Source organism: Erythrolamprus reginae, chromosome 1 (genome assembly GCF_031021105.1).
Source record: "Erythrolamprus reginae isolate rEryReg1 chromosome 1, rEryReg1.hap1, whole genome shotgun sequence".
Classification (NCBI taxonomy): domain Eukaryota; kingdom Metazoa; phylum Chordata; class Lepidosauria; order Squamata; family Dipsadidae; genus Erythrolamprus; species Erythrolamprus reginae.
In genome coordinates this window covers 364,533,150-364,556,312 of record NC_091950.1, presented here as the reverse complement: position 1 = coordinate 364,556,312, position 23,163 = coordinate 364,533,150, and the positions used below count along the sequence as shown (strand labels likewise).

Sequence of the window (23,163 nt, the reverse complement as noted above, 5' to 3'; positions counted from 1 at the left end):
ATACACTGATACTTGTTTATACACAAAGGATCTGAACTAGATCCATAATCATACGAAATAAACAGAGAGAGAGAAAGGCCACTGCCACCTAGTAGTGAGATTCCTTTTATCTCGCAGGGAATTGGAATCATTTAATTTCTCACAAAATTCCACGTATGGAATAAGGTATTTTTAAAATTATTTTAATTGTTAAACATTGGATCCTTAGGTCTTTATGTAAATTCAGTTCTGTTATATAATCTGAGACTGCGTATTTTTATCTCAATGGAAACAATATATGAGGAAAGAAATACACTGCATAAGGTTGCTGCGGTGAAACTAGATTTATACTGAGATATCAATCAGATATGTTTGACCCTAAAGTTATACTTGCTATTGCAAAATTCTGCATGTGTGTTTGTGCTTCTAAGTAGCAGTTCTGAGTAAAACTACTGTGGAGAACACTACAATTTTTTATTGTAGTTGTATATTCCAAAGCTTGTACAGCATTTCTTAAGAATTATTTTAAAACTGAATGATTGATATTTTAAAATTGAATGATAATTGAATGATTGCACAGCCTTTGAATGATAAACAAATAAATACAGGTTTCATTCTAAAAAGGTTTTGTATGGTTTTATTTTTATTTTTTTTACTGTTACACTTACAAACCTAGGCTATACACGTTGATAGTGTGGATTATTTCAGGCTGAAACTGTGCTTATTTGCATGGGTAGTCATTCTTTAAAAGCAGCTACAGATGCAGCAATCCTAGGGAGCACGTAGATGTTTTTACAGGTGAACCGAAACAGATGGGAACAGATCCAAAAGTCTGAATACTGCCTTTGGCAAGATACCCTATTATTGTGGAAACTGTGCACTGTTAAGCTAATGTGGAGTTTAATATTAGATAAACATAGTATGGGAAAAATTAATATTACATTGGTATAGTTTTCAACTTGAACGTACCGGAAGACGTCTGTAATGCTTCATATGCCATGTGAGTTTAGCATCATGGTTAATAAGTCATGAATGATGTCAAGAGCCTATTATAAAATGCAAGGAAGTGTGTTATCAGTCTTCTTTTTTCAATTCTGTATTCCTGGGAAAAATGATGGTTCCTATAAAAGAAAAGATATCTGCCTTTCTCATGCTATTGCTTTCTTTCATCTCTCCATTTCTTTCCTTCAGAATCACCCCCCTCTCTCTCTCTTGTCCCTTCTTTGTATGTGTGGGCATGTGTGTTTTGCAGGAAATAAGGTTTTACAAGTACAATGTTGCATGAAATAATTATTTCAGTAAGTCACCTGAGATATTATCTTGGGAAACTGATGTAAGGGAGAATGATACACTGCTGAGAATGTCTTGTTTCTACTTCATGCAGAGAACTTGATGCTACCTATCATGGTTTATGAAATGGGGAAATATTTCAAGGATGATAAAGTCTGTCCCCCCCCATCCCCCCCATCTTATCCCTTTCTGGAATGTTTAAAATGACATCATGGGAATTATATGTTTTCAAAACTCCTGTTTTTGCTGAAAAATGCATTACGATATGTATTTTATAACCAAGATGTAAATTCTTCCTTAAATGGTTTTATTATAATGATCTCTAAGGTTTGTATCATCCTATTTAACATACATGTCTATAGGTATGCACACTGCACCTGCTCATATAGATATACTGGAACACCCTTATAAAATTAAACAAAATTTTTGATTTTAATCTCAAATCTGTTTTGCAACTAAATTTGATTTGTAAGCCCAAATTATATATGATAGCATTACCTAAGAAACAAGACCTACTTTCCTTTTATTTTGTGACATTATATCAAACCCTAAATTTAATCAATTGGTTGTCAGTGTCTGTGTTCTTCTAATCTACTGTTTAGGTTTTTTTCCCCTAAAGATAAACAGTAATATTTTAGGCATTTGTGCAAAGAACCATATATTACTGGTGCTTAAGCAGTTTTTCCTCTTTCCTATTTTATTTAAAAAAAAAAAAATCTTAATCCATCTTAAACCAGTGGAGCAGAAATATTTAAAGTGTTTCATTTCAAGCAGAGTGCATAATAAATTGCAATAATTGTAATGTGCCATAAATCCCAGAGCCTATGCATTTTGCATTTGATTCAGGATTGAGGTCAGGAAATTTGGAGAAATTTAAAGAAAATGATTCATCAGTCCTTTTGTTCTGTTGGCCAGGGTCCCAGGATTCTTGAGCTGTGCCCAGCTGACAAGCTTTTGAAGATGGCACAATAACTGTTCAGTGATGCCTGACCATGACAGCACAGCCCTCTTAAGTAGGCAGACCAAGAGAAGAAGAGTTGACATTGGAGTGAAACGGACGGTAGGGACAGCATCTGCCTTTTTTGCAAAGGCGAGAGCATCGTTTTTTAGTGCCATGAATCCCCAAGGTTCCGAGCAGGATGTGGAGTATTCAGTGGTGCAGCATGCAGATGGGGAGAAGTCAAATGTGCTTCGCAAGCTGCTGAAGAGGGCAAACTCCTATGAAGATGCCATGATGCCTTTTCCAGGAGCAACTATAATTTCCCAGCTGTTGAAAAATAACATGAACAAAAATGGTGGCAACGAGCCCAGCTTTCAAGCGAGTGGCCTCTCCAGCACAGGCTCAGAAGTACATCAGGAGGATGTGTGCAGCAACTCTTCAAGAGACAGCCCCCAAGAGTGTCTTTCTCCATTTGGCAGACCCACGATGAGCCAGTTTGATATGGATCGGTTGTGCGATGAGCACCTGAGAGCTAAGCGTGCCCGGGTTGAGAATATCATTCGAGGGATGAGCCATTCCCCAAGCGTGGCATTAAGGGGCAATGAAAATGAAAGAGAGATGGCTCCGCAGTCTGTGAGTCCCCGGGAAAGTTACAGAGAAAATAAGCGCAAGCAGAAGCTGCCTCAACAGCAGCAACAGAGTTTCCAGCAGCTGGTTTCAGCTAGGAAAGAACAGAAGCGAGAGGAGCGCAGACAGCTGAAACAGCAGCTGGAGGACATGCAAAAACAGCTGCGCCAGCTTCAGGAAAAGTTCTACCAAATCTATGACAGCACAGATTCAGAAAATGACGAAGATGCTGGTAACCTCTCTGAAGACAGCCTGCGTTCGGAAACACTGGATGTCAGGGCGAGAGATTCCGTGGGGAGGTCGGATAATGAAATGTGTGAATTGGACCCGGGGCAATTTATTGACCGCGCAAGAGCTCTGATTAGAGAACAGGAGATAGTGGAGAACAAACCCAGGAAAGATGGCCCCAAAGATAAAGATCACGGCCCCAACTCTTTTCATCCGGAAGGCAAGCACTTAGCTGAGACGCTAAAGCAGGAATTAAACACTGCCATGTCTCAGGTTGTGGACACTGTGGTCAAGATTTTCTCTTCAAAGCCTGTACGCCAACTTCCTCAGGTCTTCCCACCGCTTCAGATCCCCCAAGCAAGATTTGCTGTCAATGGGGAGAACCACAACTTCCACACAGCAAACCAACGCCTCCAGTGCTTTGGGGACATCATCATTCCAAACCCACTAGATACCTTTGGGAATGTGCCACTGTCTAATTCCACAGACCAAACAGAAGCACTGCCCCTAGTTGTCCGCAAAAATTCATCAGACCAGCCTGCCTCTGCCCCACCTCCTGGCAGCCATCATGCTGCTCTCCATCAATCTCCACTATCTGCCACCACAGGGTTCACTTCATCGTCGTTTCGCCATCCCTTTCCTCTACCCCTTATGGCGTACCCATTTCAGAACCCCTTAGCAGCTCCTTCTGCCTCCTTCCCTGGGAAAGACAGAGCTTCCCCCGAATCCTTAGATTTAACCAGAGAGACCACAAGTCTGAGGACCAAGATGTCATCACATCATATGAACCATCACCCTTGTTCACCAGCACACCCTCCCAGCACTGCGGAAAGCCTCTCAATATCGCTCATCAAGTCTGAGTGTGGTGACCTTCAAGATATTTCCGAAATCTCACCTTATTCTGGGAGTGCCATATCCTTTACAATACATAGCCCATATTCTGCATGTTGATTTTATTTAGTAATGCGTTCTAATAATTACTAATGTTGGGAGTGCAATAGGCAGGCATAACATTCATTATTCTTAATTTGTTATTTTTTTAAAATTAGAATTCCAATTTTATAGTCAATGAAGATGTTTATTGCTGAATCTCATCCATTTGTCTTTTGATGCAGTTTTAAATGGGTCCTTCTGAAGACAATCTTTCCTAAGATGCTTGACTTTAATCTTGATAAAGAGGTTGACAAAGTTCCAATGTAAGGCAGAATTCTTTGGCTTTTAAGAAGCAGGAAAAAATATATCCTTACCACATATTAAACAAAACTACAGCCATAAAACAGGAGAAATTTATGGAAAAGAAATATCCATCCCCATAAAATTTTGTTCTGTTAACATGTATGCTTCATAGCATTTGCTAAGAAAGCAAATTTGAGAGCTTCATGAGAGCCATTTTGACCCTGAGTTTTGAGATGTGATGTCCCTGATTCCTTCTGTTCTAATTACATCCCGGTCTATTGAATCTACTGGCTACCAAAGGTCAATTAATCTGTGCAGAGCATCCTGCAAACTCAACCTGCCTGAAGGCAAAATATCAATCCAAATAAACTTAATCTCTTGGTACTCTTGGTAGTGCTTCAGTTGCTTGTATAAATTGTCCCACAGTCTAAAACTTGTATTTGCAAGCATTGATGTATATATTTACGACATACACAGCATTAAATATGCTAATATAATGGTCTCCAAAAACCTATGGATAATTTTATATAACACATATTAAGGGGTCAAGGCTTGCTAATACTGTATTGTAACTTTTTGTTTTCCTTCAAAAATAAAGAAAAAAAGCTGCTTTCCATTAATGCAGCTTTGTAAACTCTTATTTTATCCTCACTACCATTAATAAAATAGTGGCAAAATTAGTTGCAGTGGTCTCAAATAATTACTCAAATTCTTGTGGTCATCTGCAGATATAATTTTTACCAGATTTTTCCATACAGTACTTTTTTAATGTTCCTACTGAAATCTATAAGTCTTACTTCAGAGTAGACAGCTACCTAATTTCATGATGATGATGATGATGATGATGATGATGATGATGATGATGATTACTATTTTTGGAAAAGGAAACCTTTCAAGTTGAAAGAGACATTTCAATGTATTGATTGCTATACTCCACACAAATGCTTCAAAACCTGAAAATTTATTTGGCAGTTTGATGGTGAATGGGAGGCAAACTTATTTCAGGTGATGTGCAAAATCCAATATATAATTTTCATAATTTTTTTTTAAAAAACACAATCTCACTGCTTCTGTATATAAGTCCAATATTTTTCTGTCTTCAGATAAATGAATGAAGCATTTGAAAATCTTGTATATATTTTTCAGATGGATGTAAAAACGTGACACCAAACAAAATAAAGATACAAGTATTGATGCATTTAAGCTATATCAAATCCTCCCCCCCCCCTGCAAGTCCTGTTCTCAGCTCCTGTGCAGCTGCTGGGTATGCATGGTTAACCTCTGCTCAGCCATACACAGAAAATCTTTTGTCCTAGTATACAAAAAGCAAATCATTTGGCAAAGCTTGAGAGCACAATTAGATATAGAACTTCAGCTGGCTTAATCTTATAGGGCACCTTTTTCTTTTCCCCATCCTTAAAATTGTCCTCAATTGTGAAAGCTTTAAATAATATTTTATAAAAAGAACCCTGTGCATACTATGTCTCTTTTATCACAAGGATGCTAAAAGAAGACACATATGTGACACTGGATCATTGGCATTCCAATTAATTCATCTTCAATTGGAAGGAATTCTCTGCCATTCAAATGGACATACTTCTAAGAAATATGTTTAGGATTGGGACCCTCCCCCTTGTTTTTTTTAGCTTACTCCTATCCATCCAACCCACTTCCCGATATAGTCTAACATGTCAGTTAAATCTGATCTTTCTATAGAAAGTCATAATAGAGACTCAAGAAGTCTTAAAATAAAGGCAAACTTCATGAACCTGAGATTACAATTGAGAGATAATTAAATACAGTGGCTGGTTTCAATAAGCTGGGGGAAAGGCCATTATTAAATGATGATGTAGCTTCCTTATAAAGGAGTATTAACAGTACTGCTGCACTACTTAAGAACATAGGTTGACATCTAATGAGTCGAGAGTTTAGGCACTTTTCTACATAACAAAAAGAATATTTAAGAAAGCATAGATTGGTTTACAAAATGATAAACATATAGTGTTTCAGAAAGTAGAAGCACTAGGCTGACTTGGACTTCAAAGATGACTCTAGTTAACAAGGAATACCAAAATTATATTACATATAGACTAAGAAGGCAAAAAATCATCCTGATTTAAAACAAAATAAAACAAAACTTATTCTAGGCAACTCATACTATTCTCCTTTTATATTATTTTAAGGTGTTCCCATTGAAAATTTTGGTTTACAGCACCTTTAACCATTAACACATTGATCAAGATTTAATTCAGAATGGCAAGAAATATTATCCTTTAATGCCACTTTTAAAAGCTGTTCTTTAGAGATTCAAAAATTTGATAGGTTTTTTGTGCTGACATTGCCACTGCAAAAATTAGACTAGAAATCTTAATGGTAGTGAAGAAAATTAAACAAGAAAACTGAACCAGTTTCTTATGTAGAAGAGTTGGATGCTGAAATGTAATCCTCAGACATATTAACAGAGCAAAAGTATACTTATTCAAGCCAAGACCTGTCATTTAGAATGCTTACAATAGTAATGGACAGTAATGGACTTAATCACTTGTCAGATCTGCTTTATTTTTATTTTATTTTTTTCCAAAAATGTGAGATATAAAGAAAGGTATCAAAAATGTATATTAAGAGTAAAAGAATAGAATGTTCCCTGACCATATTTGCAATCTTAAAAAAACGTTATCATAACCAGTATTATACTAAAAACAAAGACATCATAGAAGTCTTTTCTTGGTTATTCTGCTTTCTTCATGTGACTTTAGATGGGAAAATATTTCATTAGCTGTTGTTAAAAGAATTCGGACACAGAGGCTTTGCTATTAATCAGAAGCCTTTCTATACATTATGGAGTTTCTGAATTATATATCTTTGCAAATGAATATTTTTTGAGATTTATATGGGTCTTCCTGGTATATAAATGGTGTTTGAGTGAACTTTGCTTTTTTAAAGGATCACTTAATAAACAAAGCCATCCAACATGATTATGTCAGGATGGGGGGAAATATTCCCTATTTCATTTAAGCCAATTAAAGAGATAATTAGGACTAGTTATAGAATTAACTCATTAAACAACCACCTTACATAAATTTAACAAACTTTGGCTCTTTGTCACAGTGAAGTTCTCAAGAAATAGATTTTAAGATTCAGAGTGTTCTGCTAAAAAATGAATTCCTGAGAACCTTGTTAAAAAGTCATTAACATTTAACTTTTGTAAAACAAAAAATTATGAAACGATATCTCAGTTTTGGGTCCCCGCCAAGCACTAGACAGATTTACAATTTGAAAATTGAAATCTTTGAAATTGTGGCTTTTCCATCAAAAATCTCATAAAGACCACAGCATAAAATTATCCAGGTAAATCACAAAGACTACAGAGCAACTTTTAACAAGCTGCAGGCCTCATTTATCTTGACCCAAGTCAAGTGTTCATGATTCCAACCTTAGAAAGCAATAGATAAGCAAATAGTATACATAACAATGTAGAAGCCATCACTCACTAAAAGGAACACTGAACTTCATTTGAAACTTCCGGATAACTGTTCATTTTTCTGAAAAAAATGTATGATAGATAATTGGGTTAAAAATCAAAGTCTTAATTCTACAATAATCCCATAACAGATGTCAAGGGATACTGTATAGTTTGGAGATGGTTTTTGCCTCAGGATCAGAAATTTTTGTCATCAATGACAAAGCCTGAATTGTACTTCCTATCAGATATTTTATAAGAAATTATCAACCCATCTCTGTTGGCTAAAGCTGAAGCATTAGTGATTGGATAACAAGACAGTGCTCCCAACATACTACTATTTCACTTTTGTAACTTCTCTACTAAAGTATCAATAAAGAAGAACAAATTCAATATTTGGAATGGCCAAGACAGACTTCAGACCTAAACTTCATACACATGTTTGGATAGGGTCCAAAATGAGAAATACATACTAAAACACCTTCCAATATGACTAAGTTAATACAGTTCACTGTGAGAGAATGAATCAGAATTCTTACACTGTAAAGTGAGCGATTGATTACCAATCACTGGAAATATTGGATTGCAGCTATTGCAGTTAAAAGCAGTGCAGTCCAATACTTAATCCGACTCTACTTTTTTACACAATTACTGCATGATGGATGACTTTGTGAAATAAATGAAACAAGCACCAACCTTTGGAATAATTTTTTTCTCGGATTTTTCTTATTAGGTAAAAAGGACAAATATGAATCTATGTTAACACTCAGTGGCAGATATGCAAAAGCCCAGAAAGTCCAAAATGGAGAAAGGATTCTTTTTCCACAGATAGGTGTATGTATGAGTCATTCAAACAAATAGGTTATTATATGGGCCTAATTATAAAAGTCATTCTTAGCTGTTATTAGTCATGCCAAATAAATAAAGGCTTATAGTAGTAATTATTAAGAACGCAGGGATCCAGGTGTAGTTTCAACTTCTGTTAGTTGTCAGGAAAATCTTGCAAATCTTATTGTAAATTTACTTTTATATACGATAAATGGCTTTCCAGTAAAATGCAGCCAGTATACAAAATGTTAGTTTGCCTGTTTGCATTCTTATATATACTGTAGGTCTGCATTGATTAGTAATGAGTTTCCTTAATTTCACCAGGTCTGATTGCATTCTGTAATGCGGTATTGATATAAATAGATCCTAAATTCCATGGTATATCTGGATTTATTACTTTGCATAGCTTATCTTTTGTTATAATAATACTTTAAAAAAGAAAATGTTTGCTTAGTGCTTTCATGTGTCCAAAGCACTTCACATGGACTATATAAGTAGAAATAATCCTTATATCAACTTAGTAAAATATATCAGTATTATAACTCTCTGCATTGTATTTTTTGGGGGGTGAAAAGGTGGGAGAGGAGATTAATACCAAGAGAGAATGCATGCCTTGAGGCTACTTAATATTGTAAGCTCATGGTAAAGGTGAGTTTTGAATTAAGGATTTTCTGATTCATTGCTCATCCATCTACATATTTTCTGTTCTTTGCATTTCTCTGATTCAACTATTATTACAATATGACACTTTTGGAGAATAGCCATTTCACAGTCTCATTGTCATTTCGTCTGTGAGATTGTTGTTTATGAAATCCAACTTTAATTTTCCATCATGGAGCTCAGAACAAACCTATTATCTGTGCAAAAATTTTGTCCTATGATCTGTGAAAGTTTGTTCCAACTGTGGCACTTTCCAGATGTGTTGACTTCAATTCCATAATTCTTAGTAGCAGGCATGGTGGCCGGGGAATACTGGAAAATGAAGTTTCAAAACTAATAGGATATCCACATTGGTGAAATTTGATCTATACCGCATTCTGAGCTCTATATTGTATGGAGGATGCAATGTTAGAGACGTAATCTTATTCTTTACCATCCATGAATTCATATCCCCAGATATATCACACACAGAGAGATACCAATTGTCTCATAAGGCTATAATTAAAGGCACTTTGAGAATTTGGTATTAAAATTAATATTCCATATTTCTGCAAATAAATATGCAAAAAAAGGACATTAATAATCACCGAGCAGATCCAAGTACTTAGTGAAGGACTGGTTTGTCTTGAATTCTGCTGGCTTGATTACATTTAAAAAAAAATAACTTTCTGTACTTATCTATAAAATTTGAAAAGAAAAAAAAGGTATAAAATTCCCATGTATTTCTCATCTGGGGCCTTACCAGAAATTTAAATCTTCCACATATCCATCAAAAGTTGTAGGAATGCCCTAGAACAGAGGTCTTCAAACTTGGCAGCTTTAAGACTTGTGGACTTTAACTCCCAGAATTCTCCAGCCAGCTATGCTGGCTGGAGAATTCTGGGAGCTGAAGTCCATAAGTCTTAAATTTGCCAAGTTTGAAGATCCCTGCCCTAGAACTTTTGGTGCAGGTGTTGTATTAAAATTTAAAAAAATATGACACAGTTCACAATCTTATTCATCAGGTAATCTTGCAGATCCCTCTTGCAGTAAGGGCTGCAAATGTATCTTTAAAAGCACTGTATTTCCAGCGAGGCTGCAATTATGTCTAAAATATGAAACTACTTTTGTTTTACAACTGGCCATTTGTCCAAAAGAGAGAAATACAGATAAGAGAGATGTGAGAAAGTGTTCTTGATCAGGTTTTTTTTTGTCCCACCCTACTTTACAGGGAGCACATGTGTTCATGCATATGTATATTCATGCATTTATATATCAAGAGGTTTTTTCTCTCTCTCTTAAGAATAGCAGTTCTTCCCTTTGGAACAGAAAACAGCACATCTCCTTGGAGAAGGTACCCAGGATAAGAATGGAAACCAAGTATGTAAAAGCCAAGTGCAGGTTTTGGGAACAACAGCCCTTCCTAGTATATCTTGCTTTTACTATAAAAAATTATATTTAACCATTATTTTACTTTTTTTAAAAAAAAAGTGAAGGGAGAGAGTTAGCATTTGTATGCCACATTAAGCAACACAGAAAAATGCACCTGCACCTGCCTCACAGTTCCTGCCTGCTTCGTGAATGCATTGTGTATCTTTGCAAACTAAATATGTTTAATCAAATACTGAAGTTTTTATTCAAATCGCCAAAGAAACAGACAGCTAGTTGTTTTACAACATGATCTTCCTTGTCAGGCACCCTCTTTGCATCTCAAGAAAAGTAGCTTTGTTCAGCCTCGGGGCATTTGCATACGGAATATTAAGCCACAACAGTAGATTGTGGGTGTAGTTTTGTTATTGTAATACAGTACATCTATTTTTTTCTTCCCAAGTAAAGATTGTAATCTTTGCCTTTCTAGAAAGAGTTTTATAACTTTGAAAAACTTTGGAAGTCAGGCAAATAATTCCTCAGCAAGATGAGACTGCTTCAGTACGGGAGTATTAAGAAGCCATACTAAGAAGCAGCAACATTTAACAAATGGCAGTGCTTCGATCAGGACTATTTCAGAATAAAATAAAATCACTTGCAGTAAATGCATGGCTACTATACAGGTAGGGCTCAACTCGCAACCACAACTGAGCCCAAAATTTACGTTATTAAGTGAGAAATTGTGTTAAGTGAGTTTTTGCCCCATTTTATGACTTTTCTCACCACAGTTAAATGTACCACTGCAGTTCTTAAAATAGTAACACACTTGTTAAAGTGATCTGGTTTGCCCATTGACTTTGCTTGTCAGGAGGTTGCAAAAGGAGATCACATGACTCCGGGACATTGCAATTGTCATCAATGTGAGTCAAATGTACATCAAAGTTACGCCGCTGTAACTTTGAATGATCACTAAATGAACTGTTATAAATACAGCACCATCTGTACATCATCCAGTGCACTTTGATTAAATCAACAGAAGCTTTTGTCTAGTATATTATTATTCCTAATCCTAAAAGCAAACACAATGTCTATAAATTTGGGCATGCATTGAATCAAGCAGATAATACATAGTGGAAGCACTTGTCTGCTCCTATATTCATATTTCTTTTTCCTTTCTCTCTCTCTTTGTTTAAATGTATATGCATGTGTATATAGTGTGTGTATGTTTGTGTGTATATATATAGAGAGAGGTGGGATTCAGCAGATTCTGACCAGTTCTAGAGAACTGGTACTAGAAAGTTTGATTAGTTCGGAGAACTGGTAAATATCCACATCTGATTGGCCCTGCCCCATCTATTCTCAGCCTTCAAGTCCCAGCTGATCCGAAGGGAATGGAGATTTTACGGTATCCTTCCCCTGCCACGCCCCCCCAAGCCACACCCATAGAACCGGTAGCAAAAAAAAATGAATCCCACCACCTATTTGACAGGTAACCTCTGAGAGGATTTTAAAGGGAAGGGATAAAAATAAAGATTTCTTCTTGTAGCAGTTCTGACAAGGAAGCTTCCAGTCGGAGGGGGGGAAAAAATATTGCCGCATTCTCCCCTATATTTCCAAATATCTTCCATCTGGAGGAACTCTCTTGTAAAAATAAAAATAAGAGCTGCATAGGTACATATGTATGTATCCCCTTCGTCCTTTATTTTTTTCTTTTTGCCCGTTTTTCACATCTTCCTTTCTGCTGCTTCTGCTGCTAAGCAGAAATACATTATGCTTTGTAAATATATAACAATCAGATCCTCGGGTTGTTTGAACACTGTTTTAGTTCAGCTGCAGTACACGGCTCCTCTGATCTTTTATGTTCCTGAGCAGATGTCTTTCATTAATTTATGGATTTATCATCTTTTCTTTTCTTTACCCCTCCCCCCCTTTTTTTACACCTGGCAGCTGGTTCAGGTTTCAGCAGTTACTGTCTTTTGCATTAGACATACAATTGAATGTCATCTGTCTTCACAAAGCTATGGCGGAGAAGTGAGGCAAGAAATATCAGCTGTTGGGGCAGAGCGTGTTTGCCTTATCCTGGCTTTTTTGTCCTCTCTGCTTTCCTACCTTTTTTCTCTCCCCTCCCCTTACCTCCTTAATATTTATTTGTGCTCATTTTCTTTCCTGGCCTTGAATGGAGCTTAGCTCGTGTTCGGTACAGCTGTATGTTTACTGAATCTATTCCATCATGACTCATTGTGCGTGTGTAAGTATCCTGGAAACAGGCAGTGCTTTCTTGGAAGAACGGCTGCTTTTCAGCACAAGCACTTAAAAGGAAAATTAACCAATTGGTCAACTCGGTTTTAGCAAAGGGTCATCTCACTATTGGCCTTTAAGTGTTTTGCTATCTATTTTTAATAGTTGCTATTAGTGAGGCTTTTTAGCAATAATGTCATCTCTGAAACAAAGTATTTTGAAAAACAAAACAAAAAAAAACCCCAGGAAAATAAGATTGCATTAAAAGTGCGGGGCAATGTTTTGAAGAGAGAAAGAGAGAGAGAGAGAGAGAAAGAGAGAGAGAGGGAGAGAGAGAGAAAGAGAGAGAGAGAAAGAGAGAGAGGGGGAGAGAGAGAGAGAGACCCCACGGAAAAATTTGGAATTTGTTCATAACGTACATTTTGCGGAACCTTAATAATCCCATGGCATTAAAAGAACTTAGATATATTTATGATTAAAATATTGAAATTTCTGGGTTCTGATACCTATGTGGTCAAATATAAAATATACAATTGATTTTGGATCAAACTCTCATCCTTCTGTTTAATCTATCATTATAAGCTGGTTTGAGGGTACATGGAAAGTAACCTACAGATCAGTCTGTGTTCCTTTCAGGAGAAACAATGCACAAACAAAATAATAAAACAATAACAACTGCCATTACTTCACTAGGAACCTTTACTGGCAAAGATTATTGAAATGAATGAGGGCCACGTGAGAAAACATTCTTTTTCTTGTGTGCCTGTCATTTGTTAAAATGGATTTGCTTCGGAAAAATTCCCAACAAATGGTTTCCAAGGTTAATTGCCTCACAATTAACTGTTATTTAAGGGTGCGAACATACCCAAGTGTATGCATGGGTGTGAATACATTTCCCTTCCGCTCAGTGAGTTGCATAATAAAATGGATTCTATTAGAAAACTTTTTATTTGTCCATAACTTGTATTGTGGTGACAGCTTGCCACTTTTATTTTATATGTACATTTTGAGAGATGGCAAAAAGGCATTAATGCTCCTTTAGTTTACTGTGCCAAGCTAATGGAGATCTTTCAAACTCTTCTTCTAGCACAAAATGTATGTCCATCATAAGTTATCTTTCTTTCAATGTTTGAGCATGGTCTGAAATGTGCTTATGGAAACCAGCAACCTTAAATGGTGGGTTGTGGGATTTTTTGGGGGGGGGGGGTATCGTTGGAGATTTAAATTAACCCATTTTCCAGAACAAATTAATACAATTTGCATCGACTTCATGTTTCAAAAATTCTAGAACTATTGCTTTCTTTTTAAAAAAAATAATTGATCCAAACCATCCATCTAAAAACAAAAAGAAGTTAATTGTGGTGCATTGTAAATTGTATCAGGGAACATGACAAATATTGCCTTTTAATATATTTTTTTCACCATGTCGTTAGTGAAAGTGCTTCATTTTCTGGATCACTTTGAATTTGTTTGACCTTTCCCTGCCTTTAAGTGTGCTATTTAATAAATTACATATTTATATGTGCCTACTGACTGTCTTTAAGGGAGACAGTCTTCCAAGAAGCTACTGGGAGCTATCTTAATTGACCTTGTGGGGCCACGTTGACTTTTGTCATGTGCTTCTTCATTTCTGATACATTATAAAGCCATTAATTTACAGAGGAAATGGCAGGGCCAGCCTGCTTCACAGATGTGACCAAAACTGCCCTAGCACAGAGTACACAATAGATTGCCAAAAAGCAGTAAGGCTGGCGGGGGGGGGGGGGGGGCACCAGAACGCCTGGATTGTTATAGTTAGCTCCATATTCTCCTGGGAACTCTTTTGGTTGTTCAGTTTGCAGACCTGAAAGGTAACAATGTTCATTAAAAAGATAGGTTAAGTGACCTTATATACTTTGTTGTATCTCTAGAAGAAAGTTTCTGTTGGTATTTTCTGTATAACGTTCATGTGATGCATGTAAGGAAAGAGGAATTTTTACATGCACGTATTTGCATATTTGTTTTCCTAGCAGCAAATGAACATACATGTTTTCAAATTGTACAATTGGGATATTTCTTCCACCAATTCTTCCCATCAGGAAGGAGAAATCTTATCCAGATTTTACTGTCTTGAACAGGAACTATGCTCAAGGAATTGTGCCACTTGAGATCTCTAAGTTATACCATAGGCTCAGATTCACAATTTTTCCCTTTCTAAGTAATTGCATATTATCTTAACTGAATACTAATTTAATAGAAATACAATTATTCCAAGAGAAGTTTGTTAGCCCTTTATATTGAGAGCCGCCATTCAAACCAAATATTTTTCCTTAACTCATTTTGTCCTACATGCAGGAAGGTTTGTCACCAAACCACTTAAAAAAGGCCAAGCTTATGTTCTTTTATACTCGGTACCCAAGTTCCAATATGCTGAAAACCTACTTCTCAGACGTAAAGGTAGGAAATGCTATTTTAATGTTTATTCTCTTCCTGTTGATTGCATGTTTGAATTTCTTGAATGCCCATTAATTTCCCTTAATTCTGCTGATAAAATATGCTGACAAAGTTTTATAAACTTCCTTCCTTCCTTCCTTCCTTCCATCCTTCCTTCCTCCCTTCCTCCTTTGATTTTCATATGTATTTATGAATTATACTTTCTTTCTAATATTTCTCTCTGCCACAAATATGACATAAATATTGGGGAGGGGGAATCAAATACTGAAAATGTCTACTAGAGGCATTAGCTTACTATCTAACGGAATTTTGGAGAACAGATTTTAAAATTATCCTTTAATTGCTCCATTGCAGGCATGTTTCTACAATTCTGCTTACATTAATGCCCACTATGGAGATTTCTTTTTCTTCCATCAAAAAAGGAATGCAGCATTGAAATTCTCCATGCAGTAGCTGCTTAAACACAAAAGTGATGATTGTCTCTTATTTACAACTTAATTTGTTGTTGATGCAGAGTACACTGAACATAAGGAGGATGAATAAACTGACAGATTCAGGCCACATTATTCAAATGAGAATATGAAAGCTGTCGACGTACAGCTGCATCCTCCCCTCATTCCAAGAATATTAGGACCTCCTGATATTTTTTTTCCTAAAGTAATTGTTTCTTCACATCAACTTGATTTTTTTGTGTTAATCATCTTTAAAAAAAACTAGTTTGGGTTCCAATTATTATAATGACATACATGGAATAATTTTGAAAACCTTTAAAAATAAACATCACATTAGTTTAAATTTGCTGTATTCAAATTCTTCTTGTCCTGTCCCCTTTCTCTCCGAAATGCTCTGCATGTTTATTCCCACCTCCAGATGCTAGTAAATCTGGATTTGTAAGAATGGCCTGCTTCTATAATAGAGCAGGTTTACAGTTTTCTCCTTATGTGCCCTTCTAAAATAAAACAGGTAGGGGTTTTCCTTTCGTTTTATCAGCCTTCATATTTTATTAATTGCTTTAATAAGCTAAACCTCAATACTGTATTTGGAGCAACTAAAATTGTGTTTAATTTAACCATTGTTGTCCTAGTCTTGTTAATATCATTCTTTGTACTAGATTAATATATGGTTTTTGTTTGTTTGTTTGCATGGTATATTCTGTCCAATGAAAATTTCTGGAGAAACTGATTTAGCCGGCTGTGATAATACTTTGAAAAGCTGTTTGATTAGAAAGTGAACCAGTAAAGGTGTATAGGATGAATGTGTCTAGAATGGTCAGTGACCACTCCACATTGGCCATTCAGGCCTCTTAAAAATATTTTGTCCTATATACTTAACTTACATCTGATTATTGTCTCTGAACTGTGTGCAACGAATTGAAGAAAAGCAATGCTTCTGTGGAAGTATTATCTGTAATGTAACAATGCAAAGGATCTCGGTGGAGATTTCAAGCCATCGCTACAGCTTGACCTCAGTATGGCTTGAGAGAACCTCATGAGCACTCTCTTAATGTTCTGTTTTGTACTTGGATGCTAATTCAAGCAGTTGCACAGAAGCATTTCACTCGTATTTGGTGCCTGTTGTTTTTTGCAGCATGTGACAACCGAACTCAGTCTTCTTACAATGTTGCCAAGTTTTATATGAAACATTTTGATGTTATGCCACCTTATATTTATATAGCATCATTCATCCAGAAGAAGCCCAAAGTGCTTTACAAACAGCCAATATAGGGATCATTCACCCACCACAGAAAGGCAACCGCTTCCGTGGTGGAAGGCAACAGCCATTCGGGGTCAGCAACATCACACACCAGTAGATGTAAATATTAGATCCATTCCTCTTTTCTTGGGGAGTGGGGTTGGAGGGTGGGCTTCCACGTTGATACATTTGGGATGTTTATTTTATGTAACAGTTTTTGAGTGAAATCAGCTTCTCTTTTGATTTGCTCTGCAGATTTGTTCAGACTGACCTAGGTTTAGCTCCTGGTTCATATAGGCAATCTACAGAGTAGAATCTTGTGCCTATCATTTCCTCGTTTCTACCCCCCACCCCACCCCCCCACCCCCCCACCCCGTCTCAATCTCTCGTTGTTTGTGTGAATGTTTCTGTGTTTAGATAAGAAAAAAGTAGAAAGCTAGATGGTATTTTTTTTAAAGAAATAACAAGCTGCCAAGGGAGAAAATTATCTCAAATATGACAGCAGTCTTTGCATTTTCAAATTACAGAAAAAGTGCAAAACCTAGTAGCCTAATGGAATATGTAGTACAATAATACTCCAAATGAGGTGAAAAATACAAGGATACAAATGATTTTTTTGTTTTTAACTAGACCTCATTAGGAATTATTCTAGATTGTTTACTTCCATGTACTGTATATAAATCAATGAATTCAGCCATAACTGTCCAAACTAGCTAGGACATATGGGAGCTGGTATCAAGAAAATTTGAAGAGCAATAGGTTCTATTTTTATAATGAAATCTTGAATCATGCTCATTCAAAGCTCTATTAACTAAGATTCAAATGAATGATCCAAGGACTGGACACATCACTCAATAGACAGATCTTAGAATGAGCAGGATCTGTGTAATTCTGAAGGACTGGCATTTCTTTTCAATAGGCTTTCCCATGTGTAAGAGGGCAAAAAAGTCATGTGATCTAAAAAGTAGATTGACCCATGATGTTTTGTTTGAAAGTAAAAAGCTATGATGCCATTCATATGCCATATGCCACATACATGGCTTAATGCAGTATTGTCCATTCACTACAGACAATTCCTGTTGAACCCAAAATGGATACCATGCCCCAATAACTTTAGTATCAGCTCATTAGCCAAACTATATGAAACAATGTTAATTTAAAAACTAATGGAAAAATGACAGTACAAAAGAGTATAATTTATTACTTATGGTTAATGGCAAGGAAATAAATCATAAAGTGTTCAGGAGATAATTATTTAGGGTAGCATATGTTACTTCTGTACAATTTGATAGTTCCAAGTGTGATTCTGGAAATGTTTAATCTTAACACATCTGGAAGGCACCATATTGAGACATTTATATGATGCGCTAATCATTATTTCAGCAAACTATCGCTATCTGATCTAGGATATGTGATGTGGCTGTGAGCATTGGTTTCATGCAAGAATAACTAAGTAAAAGGCATAGGATCACATTTTGTCAATCTTCTACAGTAAAATGTAGCAAGATTTTGCAGCTGAGTTTTAGAACTACTGAATTCCTTGCTAGTACAGAAATATAGTCAATAAACCATTACAATTGTCAGATACATGGGTAGTTTGTTGTGAGAACACAAGCTCAATATAAATTTAACTATCAATTTAATTATCACATGTAAAGAAAAAAATGACAAAAATTAGGTTGAACTAGAGGAGTGCTTTTAACCATATAAGGTCTAGTCTCGCTATTAGCCAGAATTAGGTAACCATTTTGAGGAGCTAATCTGGAGTTATTTTGAAATGACATAAAATTGTTAGGCATTTAATTTATCATTTATTATTACATTTTTATATTCAGAAAGGGGAATAAATGCCTAAGGTGAAAAATTAGCTTTGGGTTGTATACATCTTGTGCTGATGATAGAATGTCATTGGCTTTTCTGCATCAGGCAACAGTATATCCTGGGCTATAAAAATCAAGTTTTTATGGTAGGGAATAATATTTGCCTTCAATGTGGGGCAATTAGTCCTGGAATTACTGGGATCACTTTAAAAGTTAATAGGAAGGGATTTAAAAATTACTATGGCAGAATTCAAAAATGTTTTATTATCAATTGTGGCTATGAAAATTAGAAGTAGGGGTGTTGGGTGGATGGGTTGGTTGGTTTTTTGCAATTCATGGGTAGAGTTCCAGGAAGTCATAGAATGGCTTTCTATAGGTAGGAACTCACCATCAAACATTGCTTTCAAAACCCATGAAAAATTCATTCCAAAAAGTCAGAGAATCTTTCAGGTCATTTCTCATACAACATGAGCTTAAATTGGAACCAAATGCTTGGAAAATATACAAGGGCTCTTTGGATCACAGCCCACACACTGAAATTTATCCTAATATGTTGCACAATAAATGTACAAAGTCCAGTTCAATGCCATGTGCTGGCCTATGCAGGTCATATGTTTAAAGCAACTTAATTTAAATCAAAGCTGATCTAACAAACTTTATGAAATAATGGAATATTTTCCATAAAAATAGTCCCAACAAATTTATTTGAAAATAAACTCAAATTGTTTCAGGGGATCAATTATACTTAGAATTCTGAGAAATGTTCTTTGAGTCATAATGCACATATGTACTGTGACTTTTTTTCTTTTCTTATTTTAGTTAAGGAGCTAAACTAAATAGGTCCGAATAAAATGCAACCACCATTTTTAACTTGAGGTGAACATCTTCTTCTTAATTGGTATTGTAAAAAAGAAATACCAGCTGTATCCAACTCTTTCACTCCACTTGGTGCCGATTTTAATGTGTAAACTAATAATTCTTAGACTGCTAAATACAACAGATTCAGTGTCATTTTAGCTTTGAAGAACGGGAGCTTCCAGGCTTTTCAACTCAGCGTGTTAAATGATGTATCTCATTCCTTCCACCCCTTGAGTCAACTGCTGCCTAGCCAGCTTAAGGTGTCAGATTGATTTGTTTTATACATCTTTTGACCATGCTCATTGAATATTTAGGAAGTTTCTTCAGCCCATATTGAGGCTGAGGTATCCCGTGGGAAGCATTAATCAAAGTCACAGAGACTCTTACACTGTGGAAGCACAGACTCTTTATTGTAGTGATTAGTTTTTGCAGTAACACATTAACGCACTACAGAGCTTTTCTTTTATAGAACAATTGATCCCTTTTTGTACTCCGCTGCAGAAAGGGGGGGGCTGTCATGAAATAATTAACTCTTTAAAGTTTGGCAATTTAAAGAAGCCTAGTGCATCTTTACTAAAATGTTGAGGCAAGGGCAGAGGTGTATGTGTGTACATGTTTGTCTATGTACATATGTGTCTGTCTATGTTCCACATGCATTTGTGTTAACTTATCCTTCAAATGTTTTTATACTATTGTCTTTGTTTCTTTAGTGGTTATGTACACAATTGCTCTATGTGTTACATTTTTATTGTTGTTAGTTCTTCCCCTTCCCATTTTCATGTCGCAACAATAAATATTAAACCTCCTTTTGTATCCTGTTGCTAAATAATGATATATGTGCACCTTGTTGTTTTTGCTATCCACATTCACGACCATTCTAGGGTGGGATGGGGGGAAGTCCTCTTTCTATTTTTTCCTCTCTCCAGAACTCTTGTCCATATGAGACAATGTCTTGTAACAATGCAAGAGTCTAATCTCCATGTCAAAGCAATTTTCATTCCCCAGTGCACACCCTGCTATCATTTTGTAATGTTTTGTTTCTTATTCTAAAAGAATTAAATAGGAACAGTAAGCTGTCACAGGGGCCTGTAGTCCTTATCTCAGTGTCTGGAAATTTGGACAGTGTATTTTACTACTGAGATAAAATGGAAAGAACTCCAAGTTCAGCAAATCGTAATGGGTTTAAGTTCTATTGAAATCGGTAACCAGAAGATCAGATAACAGGGGTCCTTCAGTTGTCTTTTTAATCAGGTTCCCCGCAAGGGCTGAATAGAGACAGAGCAGACACACAGTGAAAATATAATTCTTGGATAGGTTAAGTACATGTTTGAACTCTTGCAAGCAGAAGCGATTTGATGATGACTTAATCATTTTCTGGTCAATTATCTGTAAGGACCCTTGCAACTGCATGGCAATTATGATGCAAGTTGGCCTTTTGGGAGAAACACCAGTCTCCCTGCTTCTGTTTCCTTGTTGCTTAGATTCTCTGCCATAAATTTTCATTCGTTTATTATCTTTGCTAGCATGGAAACAACTTTCTGTGTAGTAATTACAGCCCCAATGCACACTTTAGCTGTCATCTTGTTGGAGGCCTGGATGTCCTCATGGCCAGCATTTGATAAGTGTTCTTTGTTGATTTTTGATTAATGCACATCTCTTTCTGGGGGCCAGGGGAAGTAAATGCCTGTGATGACAAAAGGCAGGGGATAGTATATCAGCTTGCCTGATATATAGCTATGGATTTATTGGCTTTAACTTGGCAAGTTGAGTTGCATCTGTCCTTTACACATAGAAGAGACTGTCAATAAGAGGGTATCAGCTGCAGCATAGCCTAAATGACATCTTCAGTTCAAAGGTCATAGGAAATAGTAAGAAAACTCATCCTGAAAGAGACCAACATTTTTCATGTTAGCTTTATTCCCTGTGAGTTAAGGTGATGCATTACTGAGCTAACAAAATTTAAATTTTATATGCAGAAGGACAACATTTGATATGTTCCCACATTATTCTAATCAGGAAAGCATATTCTCTGATCTGCCTTACATATACATCATTTAACCTTTAAAATCAGAGTTTACAATCTTATACAATGTTCAATTCTTATTAATGGGGGAACCATAAAAAATGACATAATAGGCAGCTCATGCTTTTTCCTTTGCCCTATACATCATTCCATAAATGTCCTCAATAGGATCTTGTATTAATTTACTATTGATAGTGATGCTTTGGCTATTGTACAAAGCTTGAAAATCCAAGGCACCTGCTAGGTTAAGTGCCAGACTCTTGATAGTGGTGCCTAGAAATCTTGAAATATTTTCCATGCCTGATGCTGTGTCTAGTAGAACAGTAGGGCATTGGATAGCAACTTCAGGAATGAGACTCGAAGAGTATTTTGCTATTTAAAATTTTGGTGCAATATTTTTATATCATCTGACTCAACCTCTTGTATCTCCTTATCCCTCAGGTTTAAAAGCTTTTGAAGATGAGCTTTGTGAGGGTAGGGGAAGAGGAAGGGATGTAAGAATGCTGTGGGGAGGAAAAGGAGGAAATGTCAATGATCTAATCCTTTGCACTCTTTACACTTTAACAGTTCAACAGATGTATTACTTCTCAGCTCATCAAGTGGTTTAGCAATTTCCGTGAGTTCTACTACATTCAGATGGAGAAGTATGCACGTCAAGCCATCAATGATGGTGTAACAAGCACTGAAGAGCTGTCTATAACCAGAGACTGTGAGCTGTACAGAGCCCTCAACATGCACTACAATAAAGCAAATGACTTTGAGGTACGCACTGATCTTTCTATCGCCCTTACCGTGGATTTATGGATAATTGGGACGGGGGGGGGGGAGAACAACTACAGGATTTCACAGTATTTTCATTTGTCTTGGGTAATGATGAAATGGATCCACAAAGACAAATCTAATTAGCGTACCTTGTACGAATATAGGAAAGGTTTCTTTTGTAATAGGCACAGTTTTGGTGATTTGACTTCCTTCTTCCTTTCCAACATTTTCTATTTGAATGCCAGATAAGTGTGCTTATATTATTATCTAAAGGGACAGTATTCATGAGCTTTTCATGGAAATGAATATTTTGAGTAAAGAAAATGCACCCCGTTTGCAAAAAGAAAGAAAGAAATGGAAGGCAGAAAAGGTTGGTTATCTTTCAATTCCATCGAAATCACTGGAGAATTCTATTGAAATTTCTGGAATATGTTCTGCTGCTTGATGACTTTCAATGTAAAAGTTCCTTATAAGCTAATCATCAGCTAGCATGAGTTAGCCACTGAGGGAACAGCTCAGCAGGTTTTGTTGCTAATGTGCTGACCCATAGTAGCAAATTCCTCAATGCTGACAATGCCATTTTACTACATACTGATAGATTAATGCAGAGATAAGGCAAGAGGAGAGTTCTGGGAGTTGTAGGGTATGGACATGAGGTCTTCTGACAATATATTTGCATGAACTAATCAAACATGTTAAATACTGCATTTCTTGTACAATATTGTAAACATGTACAATGTTATATTAAGCTTCACAATAGGCTGGTCAGAAGATTATATTAATTCTGTTCTGTTCCTAATAG

At 36.2% G+C, this 23,163-nt stretch overlaps 1 protein-coding gene across 1 annotated transcript in view; it reads left to right on the top strand.

Moving 5' to 3' along the window:
• Positions 1-23,163, top strand: part of PROX1 (prospero homeobox 1) — a 75,821-nt gene that overhangs the window by 6,896 nt on the left and 45,762 nt on the right. The window contains exons 2-5 of the mRNA XM_070734428.1: positions 2,185-3,976; positions 15,102-15,209; positions 16,881-17,018; positions 22,167-22,361. Of these exons, the coding sequence (XP_070590529.1) occupies positions 2,252-3,976; positions 15,102-15,209; positions 16,881-17,018; positions 22,167-22,361 (2,166 nt within the window). The 5' untranslated portion in view covers positions 2,185-2,251. The remainder of the gene's footprint in view (positions 1-2,184; positions 3,977-15,101; positions 15,210-16,880; positions 17,019-22,166; positions 22,362-23,163) is intronic.